The sequence below is a fragment of the Sabethes cyaneus genome, chromosome 1, assembly GCF_943734655.1.
Source record: "Sabethes cyaneus chromosome 1, idSabCyanKW18_F2, whole genome shotgun sequence".
NCBI classification, from domain to species: Eukaryota; Metazoa; Arthropoda; class Insecta; order Diptera; family Culicidae; genus Sabethes; species Sabethes cyaneus.
In genome coordinates, this window is record NC_071353.1 from 29,175,191 (window position 1) to 29,195,400 (window position 20,210).

The 20,210-nt window shown below is 38.1% G+C and overlaps 1 protein-coding gene across 1 annotated transcript; it reads left to right on the forward strand.

Moving 5' to 3' along the window:
* Positions 1-1,203: 1,203 nt before the first annotated feature.
* Positions 1,204-19,452, forward strand: LOC128745507 (uncharacterized). The gene is made up of 3 exons (XM_053842582.1): positions 1,204-1,354; positions 12,954-13,097; positions 19,136-19,452. The coding sequence occupies exons 1-3, from the start codon at positions 1,204-1,206 to the stop codon at positions 19,450-19,452; spliced, it is 612 nt and encodes a 203-aa protein (XP_053698557.1).
* The last annotated feature ends 758 nt before the right edge of the window (positions 19,453-20,210 follow it).

Here is a 20,210-nt window from a genome sequence, read left to right on the forward strand (position 1 = left end):
CTCAATACTTGCACTGAACGCTGCCGCTGCATAAAATAAATAACTGAGAAAAAGGACTCTACTTGTTTCTAGAAATCTGCATCTGGGATAAACCTCAAGTGAAGAAACGCAGTACATTTCGTCAATCCATAGGGAAGAGGAAACAAACCATAAAATCGCAATAAATAATAAGCCCGATTCGCGACTGTATCGCGTAATTTCCTACACCCTCTGGAGGGGGTGCATGATAACCGGTACGATTGTCCAGCACAATGCGTCTCCGTAAATATCAAATCTGCTTCTCGCAATAAGCAGTCACGCACAAGGCGGCAAGGTTGAGTTGACATGCTCAGTGCAAAAGTAAACTCGACGGAAAATGGCGAGAGGGCTACGAGCTACGACTACTGGTCAGCTTTGTGAGTGTGTATTTTAGTGGGGCCATTGTTGACCACTCTCGGCTATATAGGCAGCTGGCGGGCGATGGAAAGCTCTGACGAAACGGCTACCTACCAGGGTAAGAATATTGTATTCTCACAAGGATATGTGCTATACTAAGAAAGGCTGGTTGACGCGTTGCAGCGCGCGGTAGAAACGAAATGAGAGCGCAAAATATGGTTTCAAACACGCAAACCTTCTGTTAGCAGCATGCATACGGGTTTACGATTTTGCTAGGAAGTCAAGCTAGGAACGGAACGCGAGAAGGGGAATTTCTGTGGAAATTTCCCGGTTCTACTGGCCAAGGCAGCTGTTTGGTCATGAAATAAATTCTTTGAAAAGATATGATTTGCCAGCTAAATATATTTGTTATTCTTTATCCTAAAGTGAAAGCTCCGTAATTTGATGTTTTAGGAAAATGTTTCATGTTCTCTGCACCGAGCAGTATCGTCTTCCGTTGACGACTTTAGGCACTTGTAGCTCCAACCGACGAGTAAGTCTGGGTTCATTTTAAAACAGCTATTGCTGCGGCTCGGACGCGAAAGGATTTTGCACTGCTACTAATTAGTCGCTGAGACCGGTGTGGATTATGATTTTAATATTTCATCCAGAAATTCAAACAGACGAGTAAATCAGCGTTCCAACATAGGAAAACACTGCAGTGGCAGCCGAGCTTTAAGTCGCTATCGGATGTTTTGTGATTTTTGACGCCAAAACAGGGAAAATTCAACATCAGTGTGTACTTACTTGGTGGATACGTCAAACAGTGGAATATCAAATCAGTGAAATATGGGAGCCCTGAAGAAAATGACACGTTGTGGTAGCATAAGTACCTTATTTGCTGTGCTAATAGTGCTGTTCGGCGTCAGCTCGTCGGCTTTAACCACTTTTGGAAAGACAAATACAAATCAACAGGCACCACCGCCAACGCGGCCTCCAGGTAGATCACGAAAGTTTTTTTTCGTTGCGAGAAACAGGTTGCAGCCAAGTGGAAGTGACGATGCATGTTTATTTGACATTGTTCGTTGTAATTAGTGATGTTTTGTATGTTCATACGAGTGAAAAACCTATTTTTCCACGCCCCAAACAGTAAAGTGTCATGTTGAGATCGCTCGTGAAACCATCATTGAAAACATCTAACATTAAAAGTATAAATTGACCTTGCTTTCTTATTTCCTATTTTTTCGAGAAAGCTCAACAGCTTTTCGTAGAGGGGTAAATACCGACGTACAACCCTAGCAACATTTATTTGTGAAATTTTTGACATACAAAGATTATCGGTTTTCCGGTGATCGGAAAGTATTTTCGACTGAGCAATTCTGCCGTCACACATAGCCACGACGCTTGCAATTTTCGTTGAGACTTTTATTTCGTTTCACAATAAACAATATATTGTCGTATAAATATTTTTTGAATGAGCTTTGGTATAAGCGTATACAAAATACGAAACTTTCAATTCGAAAGTCATGGCTATAAGAGCTATATAAAGCTATAAAGCTAGAAGTGTATTTTCACTATTTGTACTGATTTGTAGGACATTAATAAATTGTATAACAACCACAAAATGAGTTATATTAAAAAAACGGATTTTAAAAGATTATATATCCAAAATACACTTTGCCTGTCTTCATAGAAGATATAAAGGTTTTTTGCCTTCAGAAAAATGTCTTGTAATAATATGCTTTATAACTTTGTAAAACACACATAGAATGTTACCAAAAGATAGATCTTTTGGTTTTGAACCATTGTGCCTTGTTATTGCTGAAGAGAATTGCCACCTCACTACTTTGAGCACTGATCACAGCATTTCTAAAAGTCAAACTTAGTATGTGGTCAAACAAACAAATTTTCACCTACCATATTGTAGTAGAAATGTGAGCGTCATTTGACCTCATGGCCGCCAGCTTATAACAGTCATAATTTTGAGAGAAGTTTGCAATTAATCAGTTAAATTCAGGACTTCTTAAGAAAGCACCTTGGTGATGAAAATGTGTTCTGGCTGATTAAAATTAGTTCCAGCTTGAAGAGCAATAGTTAACAAGAACGTTGGTATGCTGATATTCCCCACTTAGACATCATATTGTTTATAATAAGGTAAAACTATCCGTGTTCCGCTTAGACTTATTAAAATAGGTTCTCTACCTTATGTACGAAACATACGTTGTTTCATTCTGAGGAACAAAGTATTATTCGACATTATAGCTGTTATAAATTATATAGTTTTAGATAACCAAACCCTTTTTGACCCTTCAAGAACAATATGCTTGGAGTAACACACAAGATTGTCATTCCGTTGGAATTTGGCCTTCCATTTTTTCGAAAGACTTCGGAGTCAACTATTAGTATACTAGACAATTGCTGGACTAGTGCTACACTTCTATTGATTTCATCACTTTCAAAAGTTCAAGATGCGAAATGCGACTGGCTTGTCAGACCAGTGTTGTGCCGCGAAGGCATAGCAGTTATATTCAGGGACCGCCGGTTTAACGGTTCGCCCATAAATACTACGGGAAAGGCTAAAAATGTAATATTAAGGGTCGTTCAAAATTTAAACCTAGAAAAAATGCTATAGAAAAATAACGAGTTTTTCACTCACAAGCTTTGCTTTATATTAAAAACAAATCTAATGTATTACAGAGCTACTACATTTAAATTAATAAGAGTCTCGGCGGTAGAAACAAATAGTAATCATACAAAAAATAAATATCGTCGTCGAGGCGAGTGTGTGGTGCGTGAAATGATAGAACTGGGAGAATAAAACCAAATTGGATATTAGACTAGCTAATATAAGGGTGCGGCTGTAGTTTAGTTGGTAAAATATTCGGGTACCAACCGAAAGAAGGTGGGTGCGAGCCTCACCGGCCATTGAACGACTTCATATATTGTGGAATCGTTGATACTTTTCCACCAAGCTTCATGAGGTTTTCCCTCACAATCGACCAGTATTTTTTGATCGACCGGAATTGTTGACAGATGCCTACTCAACAGTTTTGAATCACTACGTTTCGTAATGGGTCACATACGGCACAACACATGGTTTTTTTCTGTAAGTAGTTGTTCGTACAGCTTCCCACAGCACGTTTTGACTCACTGCTTCTGTTCTTTTGCATTACAATCTGAATAAATTGACCTATTGACACTTGTATTTTTTGTTTGCAACTGCCCTTGATAGTATTTTTGGATTTGATTTAAAAGCTGCGAGAACCATATTCTTTTTCTTTGATATATCTACACACTTAACTCTAAACAAACCGATTGCACTCTACGAATATTTTTCGCTAGCAGACCGCAAAATGCTACGATTGTGGATGAATTAGCATTAATATTTTTCTCGATGAAAAGAGAAATAGTAGAGCAACAAATTCGGAATATATTTTTACTGAGATTTCGGAAAAGAAGCGTGTTTACCGAAATACAGCAAACTTATTTACCGAAAAATTCTGTTAAACAACAAAACTCCGAGCTGAGTAGAACCAAGTGTCTAATCTCGGTACTTCAGTAACGTTTTAGCGAGATACAGTTAAAAAAAACAAACTGTCTTACCCAGATCCCGGTAAACAACTTTTGACAAAAAAACGTGCGCAGTTGATGTCAGTGCTAAGAATAGAAATATTCTTCAGTAGATTAACATCGATTTGCTCAAAAGGGAAGGGCAGTTTGGCAAGACAAGACTGACGATATATTTTCTGATAAATCTGGCTTCTAGTAAATAGTTATTCATTTCAATCGCTATGCATTTTTATTATATTCATGATACTAAACACATTCTTGCAGACTTCCAGCCTCTAGCTGTTGACCAATCTAAAAACCATGCGAATAAATCTGTGGACAAGAGGAGTAAATAAATAAACATAAAAACTATAAGTTTATATATATAAATGTATACTGCAAAAGTTCAAATTAATCGACGACAATAAAATGAATGAATAAATACTTAACTAGATTAAAGAAATCAAATCAAAATATAATCAAATAGAAAATAAAAAATATGTTTGAAAAATAGTCAATTACAATAAACGGATGCTAATTTCCGCCGCTAGTTTTCGTTGGTGCATATTGGCCAGGTGGCTACCGTAAGCACCGACGTGCTCCATTGGTATGAGCTCAAGTTAATTGACATCTTTATTGGAAAAAAATAATTACGTTCCATAAAAAATAAATTGCAAGCTATGAAAGAATCAAACCCCGTTAGCGCCATCCATGTGTGAAACTAGGCAACTCTATGAATCTAATATATTGCTACCATAGGGGATAGACTATGGAATATATTAAAGATGAAAGATGAAGATTGAGGTCATTTCAACTTTGGTATTATTCTAAGATGTAAATAGAAAAGTGCGAAAAATAGGTATAAACAGCATTATACAAGCATCCCGAGCAGGAGCGAAGAGTAAAATAATAAAAAAACCATATCAAACTTTGTTATAATGCTATATTTTGTTATCGAATAGGTATGGAGATACATTGATAACACGTTTTGTTATTGAGCAGATATTTAAAACAGTGGTTGTAAGAAGAGTTTAATAACTGAGTTTGTTTATTATATCTTATTATGACCGCCAAATGGCATTCGATATATTTCATAAATTTTTTTATTGATTAAAGAGATTTTAGGTTATAAATATTTTATAAAATAATTTTGACGTAGGACTACGTCTTTGTTTATTATACTGGGACTGGGTAGCACTTTGTGAAAACGAAAATAGAAGTGTAACGTTTGAATGAAAGATTTCAAATGCTAATAACTACTAAACTACTGAGCGAAACTCAACAATTTATATGTCGTTGGATAGATAAATTAATCAGCAATTTTATGGAGGAGATAATAGAGCAATTTTATGGAGGGCGTAAGAGGGGGGGGGGGGCTCCTATACAAATGAAACACAAATATCCTCAAAACTCGAGAACTAATCATGCAAATGGAACCAAATTTGGCATGTGAGGATTGTGGAAGGTAGGATTTTTTTCCATGGTGTACTGAGACCCCTTACCCTTCTAAGAATGGGGGCTCCCATACAAATGAAATACAAATTTTCTCATAAATCTCGAACTAATCAAATGGAAACCAAATAACCAAATTTGGCATGTGTGGGTTTTTAGGGGCAATTTTTTTCTATTGTGAATTGGAACCCGTCCTCACTTTAGGGGGTAGAGGGCTCTCATACAAATAACATACGAATTTCTTATTAACTCGGGAATTAATCAAGTAAAAGGAATCAAATTTGGCATGTGGGGGTTTTTTGGAGGTAAGATTTTTTTCTATGGTGTATTGAGACTCCTTCGTCATCTAAGAGGAGGGCTTCCATACAAATGAAATACAAATTTCCTCATAACTCGAGAACTAATTAAGAAAATGGAACCAAATTTGGCATATGGGGGTTTTGGAGGCATGAATTTATTTTATGATGGTTTGAGACCCCTCTGTGGTAGGAAGATAAGAACTCTCATCAAATGAAACAGAAATTTTTGCGTATGTGCCATGTTTTCTGCTATGTAACAACAGGTAAGCTGTGAAAGTAAACTAGTAAAACCTTCTCGAAGCAAAACAGGTGAATCGACGCCGCAAACTTACGTGCCTGTTGCCATTCATGTCAAAAGAGAAAGACATTCGAATGGCACGTCATATTTGCGATGAACGTGCTTTGGCTTTAATGTTATTTGTATCCAATGGCCCTTCTAAAGGCCACAAGCGAGTTAAAGTAAGATTATTGAAACATGTCAAGCCACGCATAATCATATTTAATACAATAATCTGCGGATGGTCATTCATTACTATTTCAACCTATAGGACGCACACAAGTGATTTGAAAAGAAATCTCTATGTCTCAATGGTTGCAGGCGTTATACTTATGAACCCCCGTCCACGTATTTTCAAGCCACCATTGCATTCAATGAAGAATGGATCATTATAGGTAGCTTTTGCTCATGCTTACCGCTAGATGGATACTAAAGCCCCACGTGGCATATTTAGAGTAAACTTTAAGGCTGATACAGATTATATGTCATAATTTCTTGCCGTTCTCTTGTTATTGACGGTTGATACCGGTTAATTTGAATCGGCCTTTTTGGATGGACCAATCAGATTGAAGTTTGACAGTCGATCACAAACGTTCGTCGAGTGTGTTTGACAGAACATGTCTATGCTGGAGCCATCTGTAAGATTTTTCAGCTTTTTCAATGATCCATTGAATCTGAATATTTCGCTCGTCTCTTTCAAACATTCACTTAAACAATGGCAGACAGATTCTTATAAACATACTTATGTCAGAAATGCAGTTTACATTAGTATTTGATCTAATGATCTGATATAGTCCTACGTCACCCTTTCGTACAACCCTTAGGGCTGTATACCTTGTAGTTTTTTAATGTCTCATATGCTACTGCATTTATTGTTCAATACCTTAATAATACTAAAATATTTTATTCAAAACTCTGACTACAGTCATGTTATTGCTTTGTTATTCAAATAACACAAGTAGTTAATCTTTTGGCCTTAAAGGAGTAGAATTTTGATATTATTTTTTGTTATTTTACCAATTGTGTCAGCCAAAGCAAGATCAAATGTTGATATGAGTTATTCGATTTCCATAACACATTTTGATATTATTTTGCCTTTCGCGTCTGCTCGGGATACTTATCCAACTGAACTAGCACGCTACCCTGGTTTTATTACTATGTATTATTGGATTCAAAATCACGAGCACACGTACATGAATCGTAGATATATGCGTAGCCATTGGATACCATAAGAACTAGCGAGACAGTAGGACTAACAGACGTATCACTTGGACCAATTTTGACGTAGGACTACGTCTTACGGCAAGTTTTGAGATAGGGTGTCATTCCAAAAAATCGAAAAATGCGAGCGTCACGAAAAATGAAAGGTTTTGAGGGCTAATAGCTCAGCGGTTTTCCGATCGATTTTCAATATTCTTACACCAATCGATCCGAAAATCTTCTAAGAATTGACCCAAATGAAGAAAAGTATGAACTCTTGATGTTGAACTATTGAAAAATTGAAAATAATGAACCTATGTTTTACCAGAATTCCTGTTTCGTGATTGGTTGGAAGATTCTTTGCGATGATCTAAACCTATACCAATTTGATATCTGTGCTTGGGAAGTAAGCTAAAACAAGTGACAAAACTCCCTCATTTCAACAAGATTTCTTAACACCGCTATTACACCTAGACCATTTTGATGTCCTTGCTTGGGAAGTACGCCAGAAAGAGTGTTAAAGCTCCCTCGTGCCAAATTTCTTATGAACGCGATTAAACCTAGTCCAATTTGATGTCTGTGTTAGGGAAGTGTGCCAGAAAAAATGACACAAGTTCGTTGTCCCAACAGATCGCAAATTCTTTACTGCAAGACGACTAAACCTCGGCGAATTTGATATCTGTGTTGGAAAAATGTGCTACAGCTGTAGTGTTCGGTTATAATACGACTCTGTATGAATACGCATGCTTGCCGTTTCATTAGAAGTGTAGTGAAAAGATGTGCTGTTGATAAAATAGGATTGAATTGGTAAAATCCCTTCAACGTGGGGAACCATGGGTAATAAAAACAATCTTTAATTTCAGTAAGGTAGCAGGAAAGCAATAGTTTGTGTTCTTGATTTTGTTAAATTGTTGTCAAATGCACAATCTTTTGAGAATTGAACGTATGCAATGTTACTACTTTGATAAATGTCACATACAATGCATGTAGCATGTATATATGTTGCATATAGCATGTATACATGAAGAATCGAATGATTAGTTGCATGAACACATGCTACTATCACTACAAAGAGACTTACGTAGTCCTGCGTCACCTATATATGCGGTCGTGTCTTATACACAACCCCTCTGATTTTTTTATTTCTGGATTATAAAACCGGCGATTGTCCTGACATTCTTTCTCTGCGGTTTATAAATTGATCGAGATAATAGTGAGTGGGGCAGTGACTTGTTGAAGTTTAACTCGACGTGTATTTCGCAAATTGAAGACAAGAAACAAATTGATCATGATCTACGCTGACCTGAATGCGGCTTTTGACAGAATTGACCATATAATAATTTTGCGGAAACTGCCTTGACTTGGTGCTTTTCAACAAATAATTGAAAAGCTGTATTGAAATCTTAGCGGTAGAGTACTACGTGTGAAACACTGATACGATAATACGAGTGAAATACTGAGCAGCCGCCGATTATCAGATTTGCTTAATCTATTTGTCGAATGGTGCATACAGAACTGGCCTATTGTGAGTGTTGCTAAATGTGAAGTGATGAGCCTTTACCGCGTTAAATCCGCGATGGACTTTAACAAGACACTATTGGCTGGATGCTAGGTTATCATTTAATTTACATCATGAGTTAATTATCTCTAAGACATCCCGGCAACTTCGATTTATTTCTAAGATTGGACGAAATTTTAAGGACGCCTACTGTCTTGAAATGTTATATTGTACCCTGTGCCCTGGTGAAGGATGTACTAGAAGTAGAAGGATGTACATCAAGTGATATTCGTTAAAGAAGCTATAATAAAAGAAATGACAAAATAACTCACACTCATTTAACCACCTGTCAAAGCATGAATTTAAAGCAACCAATCGAGCATGAACCTGTGCAAATCATCGCTTAAGCTGCGAGTAAAACACCGTATGACTGCTTTCTCTGAAACAGGTCTCATACGTAGAATAGGTGCAACTCCATGCACTGCTCCTTTTCCAATTAGATGTTTAGCGCCAACGATTTAGGTGGACTGCTGAAACTACAATTATGACGAAGAGCTTCGCAGAGCTTCGAAATCAGCTCTGTGGTATTTCCATTGTCTACTGAAGGAAAACCCAATACAATTATTGCACTCTTCGACAATGATGTTCAGTTAGTCCGAACCAAAGCAACCTCCAGCCGGTCGACTGTATCAATCTCACTCTGCACACGTATCTTTGCAGACAGCTAGTTCCTTTCGACTTTTCGAGTTTTCAGTCTTCACGCCTACTAATTTACCGCCTACTAATATCTATTTTCCCGTACTGATGAGCGCAGTAATCTACGCTTGAGTTTGTTCAAACATTTCACGAAACTTCGCTGACTCCTGTTGCACTTCTATCACAGATAACCCAAGTGACCGGGGCTCACGAATGATGGCGTCATTAGTCACCTGTTTGTTGTCAAGTAAACCAATAATTTATGTGCTAGTCAAGCAAAATATATACTTTTAACTTACACACTGTCAAGCTGGTTCTTTTTGCGACGATTTCCAGCTGTCAAAAAAGTGGACAGCGTGTTTTGTTACCAATGCAATGAAACGGGCAATATTATTTTGTCTTTCGCCGCTGCTCGGATAGGCCCCATTATGTAAGATGCATCGAGCAACTCGACTCGACACAGCCACTGTCGAGTGTCGAGTATGGAAAACAACGAACAGCGGCACAATGCACATCCAAAACAAAGCAAGCGCAGATGTCATTTGCTGACAGTTGAGTCACCAGTTATTTAGCGTTCGACTCAGTCGAATTGCTGGGCAAAATCGTGTCGCGAACGACTTATAAAAGTCGACCAATCGAGCGCAAAGACATTCCACGTGACTAACATAATAGGGCCCACTTATATTTTATCAGCTGGCCGGCCGCTTCTGAATTGCGTCCGTTTTAGAGCTCGATTTTGTCCACTGTGCAGTGGTTTCTGCTATTGACCTGCCTCATTTTATCGAGGAAATACTGCTTTACTGTACCTAGCAGTTTGATAGCGCAAACTTTAACGGCATCAGCAAGCCCGTGTCGTTTTTAATGCACTCAAAAGAGAAAATTTATGTCCTTCCTGAAGGGCTAGAAGCATGACTAGCGAACTCCACGGCCGTCGGCGATAGTACGCGTGTGCTTCCGGCTGCAAACACCACGAGCAGACTTTATTCGGAGGGATAGGGCCACCGCGCCGGTGTGACGGCATTCATTAATCACGCAAAACCTTAACCCACATCGGAAGACTGGGAAGAGCTCCACTCGCTTGGTTTTGCCTTTATCGACTATCAGGCGTACATTAATCGTGGTGGTCCTTTTTATGCTAATTTGGAGATGCTTTATTTTCCACGCCTATCAATTAGATCTCCCTTACTCAGACGCACGGTTATCCGAGATTCGAACATGCTGCAGTAGCACCGTTTTCCGCAAATTTTAAAATGCAGTGATAGTGGAAATGAAGTGTAGAAAAAGGCAAGTGAGCCCCAAGGCAAGGAAATAAAATTCCATGGGGGGCTCATTGATTATTAGAATTAGTTATAATACCCTTTTCGATTTTTTTCCTCAGCTTCAGTTTTTTTTGGTTCTGCTTTTAATTCGCTGTCGCTAAGGGTCGATTCGGCAAGGTTATTTTGCTCCACGACAGTGCTTGACCACATGTTGGCAACATTGTGAAAACTTATTTAAAAACGCTGAAGCGCCAAAGTTATCGTTTGAGTGAGGCTGTGGTCATCAATAATAAGCAATAGGTACTGGGTTTTGCTGAGTTTGTAGTTGATGGATGGGGCAATGAGTTTCTTTCTGTAAGTTTATATATTAGTTTTTTCTACGTCCCTTATGATGATGTCGTAAATTCTAGACTTCTTATTAAGCAATGTTGCACAAGTTCTATTCTATAGAGAACGTCAATTGCTTCAATCTCATTACTTTCTTTTTGTCCGATGAGGTTATCCACCTATTCATGTTTTTTCAGTTGGTAGTTACTTGTAGGTATAGGGTGCCTCAAAAACTTGAAATGCTTCTGAACGATTTAGACTATAGTCTATATATACTATATGCTATATATACTATATACTATATATACTATATATATATACTATATATCTACTATAGGCTATAGCCAGTCATTCTCTTGTAAAAGCTCCTATTGGATCTATTGGATGTGAACTCCCAGATTTCGTTTAGATTCACTCTCACTAGAATTGTACATTTGATACTGTGGTGAATATTGGCACGTGTTATAAAGCCTAGCATGGACTGTGGTGTGCATGTGGGCAATAACATATTCTGATTTGCGTTAGCTGATAAGATCCAACACCGACTGTGGGGCTTTCCTTCTGCTCTTCCTAACGGTTAACCTGGACTGGGGCCGGAGGATGAATACTAATGAGCTTAAATTTTCTTTGGAGGACAAATTGGAGCGTTCGTGCTAATTGGAATTTTTTGCTGGTTGCCTTGGAATGTGCTTGAAATGCCGGCTTGGGTTGCGAGTTAGCAGCGTTGCTGCAGCGGGCGGAAATACTTTCATCAAGTGCCTGCAATTACTGCCAGTTTCGTTCAAACTGTGGCCACCGTTTCCATTTGGCATAGTTCTGACGACATATTGGACAGCTGAAATAGCACTAAAGACCAGCGGTTGAACGTTGTATACCGATGCGTGCGCTGGAAATGATTTTCCTATTGGTTTGTTTCTGTTATTAGTAAAAAGGTGTTGAATCTAATTTTGTATCTGCTTCATAAGAGGGTGTCCCCTGTTGCCACGTTGCTAACATTTTGTAAAAATCGATGTTTCCATTTGAATGAATCCAACTCACAGGTTCATGCATATTTAATTCACAAAGAAATTACGAATAGATGATACTGTAACTGTGTATCTAATAACAATAGTATTTATCAATTTATATCAACAAAACTCAAGCAGAACAACAAGCCCACCAGGAAATTAAAACTACATCACATACTAACAGACGTAACACTGATGCTTCATTCCATCGCCAATAAAGCCGATCATTTTAAATGTTCACTTAAGCCAACACTCAAACAACAGTCGCTGCGCGAGAACGCCGCTCGCCTGCCATGGCGCTATTGTAGGATAATATACAAGTTATTTTATACCATTGCTAAATTTATAGCGCCAAGACTGCACCAGGTGATGTTAGTGTTTTTTCCTAAGTTTTAGGGGTGTCATTGAACCGATGTTTTGATAGAAAATTTGTTCGAAGTGTTACGTCTGTTAGTCTGTGACCACATTGTCGGTTAATTAAATTTTTCATTGACTACCATTCTCTTGCGGTACGATCATCTACTCATACAGGCTAGATATCTTTTCATAGCAATTACCATCGGCCGTCGGCGTCGGGTTGCATGTTTGCATTAAATTTTGCTGAAAATTGGCATCTGTGTAAACCTTTACTACCAGTAGGTCAAAACGTCAAGTTGTCCAAGTCCAAATTGATGGTGCCTAAACATGAACATTAACGTTCTTTGTTTTCAGTGATTTATTGCCGACATTTCACTGGCGAAAGACGATTAGTTATCAAACTAATTCGATCAAATGTTCGTATTCTCTTCTTCCTAGGTGCACTCCACACGGTTTGGGACATTGCTGTAATTAACGGGTTTTCAGTTGGGGCACCTTACAACGGATACATATATATTTCATAGAACATGTTGCAAAATTGACGGCCTACACGAGCATTATAAACTTGCTTATCTTAAGATCCGATTTCGTACATGTTTTTCTATTTTGTAAATGCTTCCTTCTGGTGTTTCACCATTACGGGTACGGCAGTCTCATTCGCTTTTTTTCTATTTTCAGTGAAGGCAAAGGAGTGTACCAGTCACGCGGATTGCACGGCGATACAGAACACGAGCTGTGTTATGGCTGCAGATGATCGCATGCGATGCCTCTGTGGAGACTTCGAGGCGCCTGACAACGGCTATTGCCAGGCCAAATTCAAAGGTAAGACCTGTCGAAAATTGAGCGGCTTCAAGCGTGCACCCAATCGACGCTGGAATCGCTCGGAACAGACAGGAAATTCGCAAAATTGCTACTAACCAGCTACCAATTGTATTTAGGCTGGGTGAACTTTTCTGCCCCCTTCGTCATAGAGAGAGAGAAAGGGAGAAAGAGCAGCACCAAAAGCACTAATATTCTACATACCTAACATGGTCTATAAATAACTGCAAAAATGTTGTTATTCCAATAAACATAAAGAACAAAAAATAGTATTGCATGTTAGCATTTAATAGTTGTTGCCATTATTGGAAAAAGTCTTGGCATGTGTTGCTGTTCATTGGGCCAACTGTTTTATGTACAGGTATACCTCGATAGTACGTACCCTCGCTAGTACGTACCGTCGATAGTACCTACACGGAGCGAAAAAGCTCCAGTTTGTTTCAAACAAAATGATTGTTGTTTTAAGCCTCAATAAAATATTTTTATAACAACCTGAAAATATTGTTGTTTCCAAACGAGATTCTGTTTGAATCAAGTAAATAACAGTTTTGAATTAAAAGTAAAGTACTTTCAAATTTGAAGTTGACATTGATGTAACAATAAATATTTTCATTTCAATCATACATTTCAGTTTGAAACAAAACGAAATTTTTGTTTGTGCGTAAAACAACCATAAATATGGTTGAAACTACATTTTTATTCTCCGTGTACCCTCGATAATACATACATTTTGCCTCGATAGTTCGTACATTTTCCAGCAGCACTTAACTTGTTCCATTCCGAGCTTCACAAAAGCCAAAATAATTGATTAAAAAAATAAAAATTAACTGCTATACTAAATCAACACCACTAAAATATATATTTATTCAAAAAGTTTAAGTTTAAGTATTAAGCATAATACGAGCCTAAAATTGTGATTCGATAGTACGTACATTTCGATAATACGTACGCTAAACGAAGCAAAGGTGTACGTACTATCGAGGTATACCTGTATTGAACAGATGTATATTCAATGGATTAAAACTATTTTGTTTCGTAAAATAGGAAAAGAAAATTGAATCACAGTCAAAATATAGACTTCTTGCTGAATTTTGTTTAGAAAGCTCAGTAGTGATGTGTTCCCTAAGACTAGGTCTCGGCTAGGGTTACACGGGTCAGTAACGCTTAGGATACAGATGAAACCCATTTTCTTCACGATGGTACTTTTAAATTTCGTTAAAAGTGCACTTGAATCACCAGGTTAATTTTTTCACAATCATAGTTTTTTATGGACAATTATTTTAAAACTAGTTGAGCCCGAATCTTACGATCCGGAAAATATAAATGTCTGTTCAGAATTCAGAAAACTGCGGATACATTCCATTGGCCAGTGTTTGCGAAGATGTTTAATCTTTGTATTAGTTCTTTGAGTTCTTATATTGCATAATATAGCCCTAAGACGTTGTATAGTCATAGCCGGAACTAAAACAAATAGTTTTTATGGTCATATTATTGTGCTTTTACTTGATCGTTGGATTCCAAGGGCAGTTTAGTTACTTAAAATTAAAAAACAAGAAAACTTATCCAATTTAATTCTACTATGTATATTTTATTCACGACAGATACGTATTTCGCCTACGACTTGCAGGCTTCCGCAGTGTCTGTTTTTGAAATTCGAAAACAAGTCGTAGGCGAAATACGTATCTGTCGTGAATAAAATATACATAGTAGAATTAAATTGGATAAGTTTTCTTCTTTTTTAATTTTAGGTTTCGTATTCTACTAAGACGCTCCAAAAACTTCACTTCAGTTACTGTTTCAAACATTCCAAAGGTAAAAAATTGATTAAATTGGCAACACAGTTCGTAATGTTTTATCGCTATAATTGGCAACACAGGCACATTGCGTTTCTGTCGCAACCTTTTTCGTGACTTCGTGCTAATCATACAAAAACGTTTGAAAAGATTGCTGTCGAATACGAACGAATAAAGTAAATAAAACTGACGCTCATCATGTCGAAAACAATGAAGTCTCACTGCTACAGCATTTTGCTCAGCAGCAAGTGCTAGCAGTTTTTGTGCACTGATGCCAAATCGTTGGCTTTAGTTACCGCGTATCGCTTACTGTGAGTATTTCTAGTTGCAATGGCTAATGATACAATTTGACATTTTATCTGTCAAAAGCTTAAAACGACTATTTTTACGATCGTTCGAAACACGACTGTCAGCCGTTGTGTCCAGTAAGGAAATGCGCGGACAATAACTGAATAAAAACATTATCTCCACTGTGGTGATTCTATAGGTGGGTAATATGGCTTTTTTGTGTGAGTGGCTCTGAGCCGTCTATGAAGTATTCCACCACGTACACATATAAAGATTTTTTGACATTAGCTGGGGCCCCTGGGGCCCTCGCTGAGGCTGTTTGCAGTAGGAATAATATCAACAACATCAAATTTCAAACTCCCGGATTCTCTGCTCCACTCTTTGCTCCCCTCTCACTCCTACATAAACGAGCCTCAGCTAATGTCATTCTCGTTAGTGACGAAACCGCAAATTACTTCATTGTCTGCCGCAAACCGATTCTTACGATCGGTGTTAAGTCAGACAGAACCGAGTGGCAAAATTCTGACTTTGAGAAAAACGCATTTAAAGTTTGCTGCATTCGAAATCATCTTCTAACTCTGGCTGTTTGCAACATTTATGTATTCTGATTAGAGTAAAATGTTGCTTAGAAAGTTCTTGATCGTTTGCTATCATTAACTCATTTTTTTAAAATTTTGCGACTTGGTCCGGTCCGATTTAGCCCTGACCATATGATATCGCGACAAGCAATCAAGTTTAGCAGGCGAGTCGAGCAGTTGAGTCGAGTAGTCGAGTAGAGCAATTGAATTGAGTGGTCGAGTCAAGCAGTCAAGTCGAGCAGTTAAATCGAGCAGCTCAGTCGAGCAGTTTAATCGAGCAGTTAAGTTGAGTAGTCTAGTCGAGCACTTGAGTCGAGCAGTCGAATCGAATGGTTTAGTCAAGTAGTCGGGTCAGGTAGTTAAGTCGAGAAGTTGAGTCGAGCAGTTCATTCAAGCATTCGAGTCGAGCAGTTCATTTGAGCAATCGAGTCGAGCAGTAGAGTCGAGTAGTCCAGTCGAACAGTTTATTCGAGCAGTTAAGTTGAGTAGTCAAGTTGAGCAGCTGAGTCGAGCAGTCGAGTCGAGTAGTCAGGTCGAGCAGTTGAGTCGAGTAGTCCAGTAGAGCAGTTAAGTCGAGCTGTCGAATCAAACAGAAGTCAAGCAGTTGAGTCGAGCAGTTTAATCGAGCAGTTAAGTCGAGTAGTCTAGTCAAGCACTTGAGTCGAGCAGTCGAATAGAATGATTTAGTCAAGCAGTCGGGTCAAGCTGTTAAGTCGAACAGTTGAGTCGAGCAGTCGAGTCGAGTAGTCCAGTCGCACAGTTTATTCGAGCAGTTAAGTCGAGTAGTCCAATCGAGCAGTTAAGTCGAGCAGTTAAATCAAGCTGTTCATTCAAGCAGTCCAGCCGAGCAGTTGAGTCGAGCAGTCGAGTTGGGCAGTTGAACCGAGCAGCACAGTCGAGCAGTTTAATCGAGCAGTTAAGTCGAGTAGTCCAGTCGTGCAGTTGAATTAAGCAGTTAAGTCGAGCTGTTAAATCAAACAGTTAAATCAAGTAGCTGAGTCGAGCAGTCGGATTGAGTGGCTAAGTCGAGCAGTCTAGTCAAGCTGTTGAATCAAGCTGTCAGTTGAGTCGAACAATCAAATCGAGTAGTCTAGTCGAGCAGTTGAATCGAGCAATCGGGTTGAGCAGTGAGTCGAACAGCCGATTCGAATGGGTCAATCGAGTAGTTGAGTCAAGCAGTTCATTCGAGCTGTCGAATCGAACAATTGAGTCGAGTAGTCCAGTCGAGCAGTGGAATCAAGCAGTTGAGTCGAGCGTCGAATCGAACAGTCGAGTCGAGCAGTCTTGTCGAGCAGATGAATCATGCTGCCCAGTCAAGCAGTCCAGTCGAGCAGTCGAATCGAACAGTCCAGTCGAGCAGTCGGGTCGAACAGTTCAGTCGAGCAGCTCAGTTAAGCAGTTCAGTCGATCAGTCTAATCGACCAGTCAAGTCGAGCAGTCTAGTCAACCAGTTGAACAATCGAGCAGTCCAGCAATCGACCGGTAAGGTGACTGAGAATACAACCCATTGCTACGAAAGCATGACGTCCGGTCAGGGACCTGTTTTACATTTTTGGAGCTAATACTGAAAATTTAAAAACTGCTTTTTGGCTATTGGCTATCATAAAAACATAATCAAACGGGATCCAAACATCTTCTTCTTTTATTCATGAATAAAAATTAACATAATATGTTAAAGCAAAGCAAAGCCTAGGTGCTACATTCCGTTATCGAAACTTGACCTTCTGTTTTTATACGACAGACTTCGCAGCCAGCTGTTAGAGTACAGGACAATTGCAGGGCCAGTTGCTACGATCCTATTCACTCTAACAGCCTCTCCCAGCCGAGATTCGAACATACGACGACTGGCTTATTAGGCCAGCATCATACCTCGACGCCAACTGGGAGGCAGGTAACATAATATGTTACAAATCGAAAATAAACTAATTAGGAAGCAAATTCAAGTTTGTAACAGATTCAGATACAGGTAGCACATTGAGTTATGAATGAGCTATATAGATTCCACCACTTAGAATGACACATTTTGCTTTAATAACAAAATACGTTACTTGCAAATTACTTTTATAACAAAATATGTTACTTGCAAAACTTATTTTAATTACCATCATCATTTTAAAAGTATATTAACCCGAATCATCCCAATGACGCCATATGGCATCACTTGACAAATTTTATACTTCTCGCTATAAAATGAAAACAAATCACTATTTCCATAATTTAGTAACACTATTTTGATGGCAAATAGTTATAGTTAGACAAGAAATATCACGTTAAGTATTTGAGCTATGTGCATTGATGCAAACATGCAAAACATGCGATGTATACAGGAAATGTCAAAAATACTGTTCAAATATTACGAACGTGGATTATGCAGTCCGCCATTATGGCTCGTAAAAAGCTGGATAGCAACTCATGTTACACAAAATTTTTTAAATTTACTGTTAAGTTTATTTTGCAAAGATGTGTTTTTGAAGTGAAGCGTACCGATAAAAAAAAATCCTCTGCCTTGCTCTGATTGGACAAACAGTAGCTGGACACGTAAAATACCTAATGCTATCTAGCTTTTAACGAGCCATAACGGCGGACGGCACAGTCCGTGTGCGTAATATTTGAGTAGTATTTTTGACTTATCGGTTCACATTACACATTTCTTTTCCGCACATTCTCACGGCAAAACTAAAGGAACGTGCAGAAATGAAATGTGGGATACGTATCTTTTTGCTGTTGTTTTCAGGCGATGACTACGACAATTAAAAATGAAAATACAAAAAGAAATTTCGCAAATTGAAAATGAAGTGCTGATTTTTTTTTATTCAAACTTACTGGGTTCGCGTCAAACTTTAATAGCCAATTGCTTCTGGATCGGTATCCGACACAATTAGCTATCGGTCTGCCAATCAAAAATCATGTCAAGTAAAAGACCGCCACTTAGCAAAAGTGTGCTGTATTTTGTTTTATGGCTCGTATTAAGTGCCATTGAAAATTTAAATATAGATCCAGCCAATATAGTTACAGTTAACACCGAAAGAATAATGGAAACATATTAAATTTCCACTGGCACTTATCCTTCCATCAGCTAGTTCGTATCAACACGGCGGCACGAAATAAATCAATTGCTCATACCGTCCACGTCATTCATTTCTTTTCCTTTCGTTTTCGCCTTTTTATAAGGTTAGCAGAATATTTGAATACGCGTTAATTGGAAGTTATTTGTTTTACATCACCTGACAAATTCCAATTCATTTCGACTATGAGGTGCAACACCGTTGTGATTTTTGCTTCTTCCAAGAGATTTTCCAGTAAGGTTTATCCGCCCGACGACCAACGGTAATTAACTCATTGCAGAACTAACACTGATGTATGCCAACTATTTCTGTTTCAGGTCTACGGCACCTCTGTGCGGACACCATGCAGTGTGACATCGGTATGATATGTGCAGTGGAAAACGTAACCAAAACTACGACACTGGTCACCAGCAAAACGTTCATGACGAGCAACATGTTGAACAACAATAACAGTAGCTTCAAACTTTGTCTATGCGATAAAGAACTAGGATACTTCGAAGATAAGCACGATGTTCGCCACTGCAACGGTGCCATATCCTTGCTCATTTCTGGACCTTTACTACCAGCGGTGCTGCTCGTAATAATTTCTTCGCTGTTCAGAAAAGCGCTCAACAACTGTGACGAATGCATGTAAGCTCAGCCGACGTCTGTAGAGTAGTCCGTAGGATTAGAACTAGGTTACATTCGTCATAATTTTATCAAAGTGATCTAACTAGACTAACTTTATCATGTCAGCAGCTAATCAGTATAAATTTTTAGAAACAACCTATAGTTATATTTAATTATTTTATGTAACGTGTTAAGCGACTCCAAAATGCTGTGCATCTATTCTGCCTTAAAAGAACCAAACAAATTTTTCACGAAGCCTAGTTAACCTATACATTAAACTGCACTCAAAACAAAATTTCTATAGAAGACTAAGCCAATTCAAGTTTACAATGCCTTAGAATAGATTTAAAAAATATACATTATCCGTACGTCTATCATCGTTGCAAACATTGCTATACGAAACTTTTTAAACAGCTTGTGTCCGCAATTGATTGTTATTTCAATGTTCGAAAAACTCTATGCAAAATCAAATTGAATGATCTCAAAATTTATATGAATTAATGAAGATTTATTATTTTCCTAAAAACGTTAATTTAAATAAAATGTTTTATAATTATTTATCGACATTAATTACCAGGATTCGTTTATGCTTTTTCCTTTAATGAAGCACGTAAATTCCTTATTCAGTAACAGTAAATGCCCATTAACTGCATTATTTATAAAATATAGCGATTTATATTTGAGAAAAAAAAATCATTAAAATATATTACTATTTTAAAGGCATAACACCTTAACTTTAATAATTCGATAATTCACAACAAGAACAGAACCGCAATTATAATG

Coding starts and splice junctions, on each gene's coding strand:
- LOC128745507 (XM_053842582.1), top strand. CDS start 1,204: ATGGGAGCCCTGAAGAAAATGACACGTTGTGGTAGCATAAGTACCTTA. Junction 1,355..12,953: donor ACCGCCAACGCGGCCTCCAG/GTAGATCACGAA, acceptor TTCTATTTTCAG/TGAAGGCAAAGGAGTGTACC. Junction 13,098..19,135: donor TTGCCAGGCCAAATTCAAAG/GTAAGACCTGTC, acceptor TTTCTGTTTCAG/GTCTACGGCACCTCTGTGCG.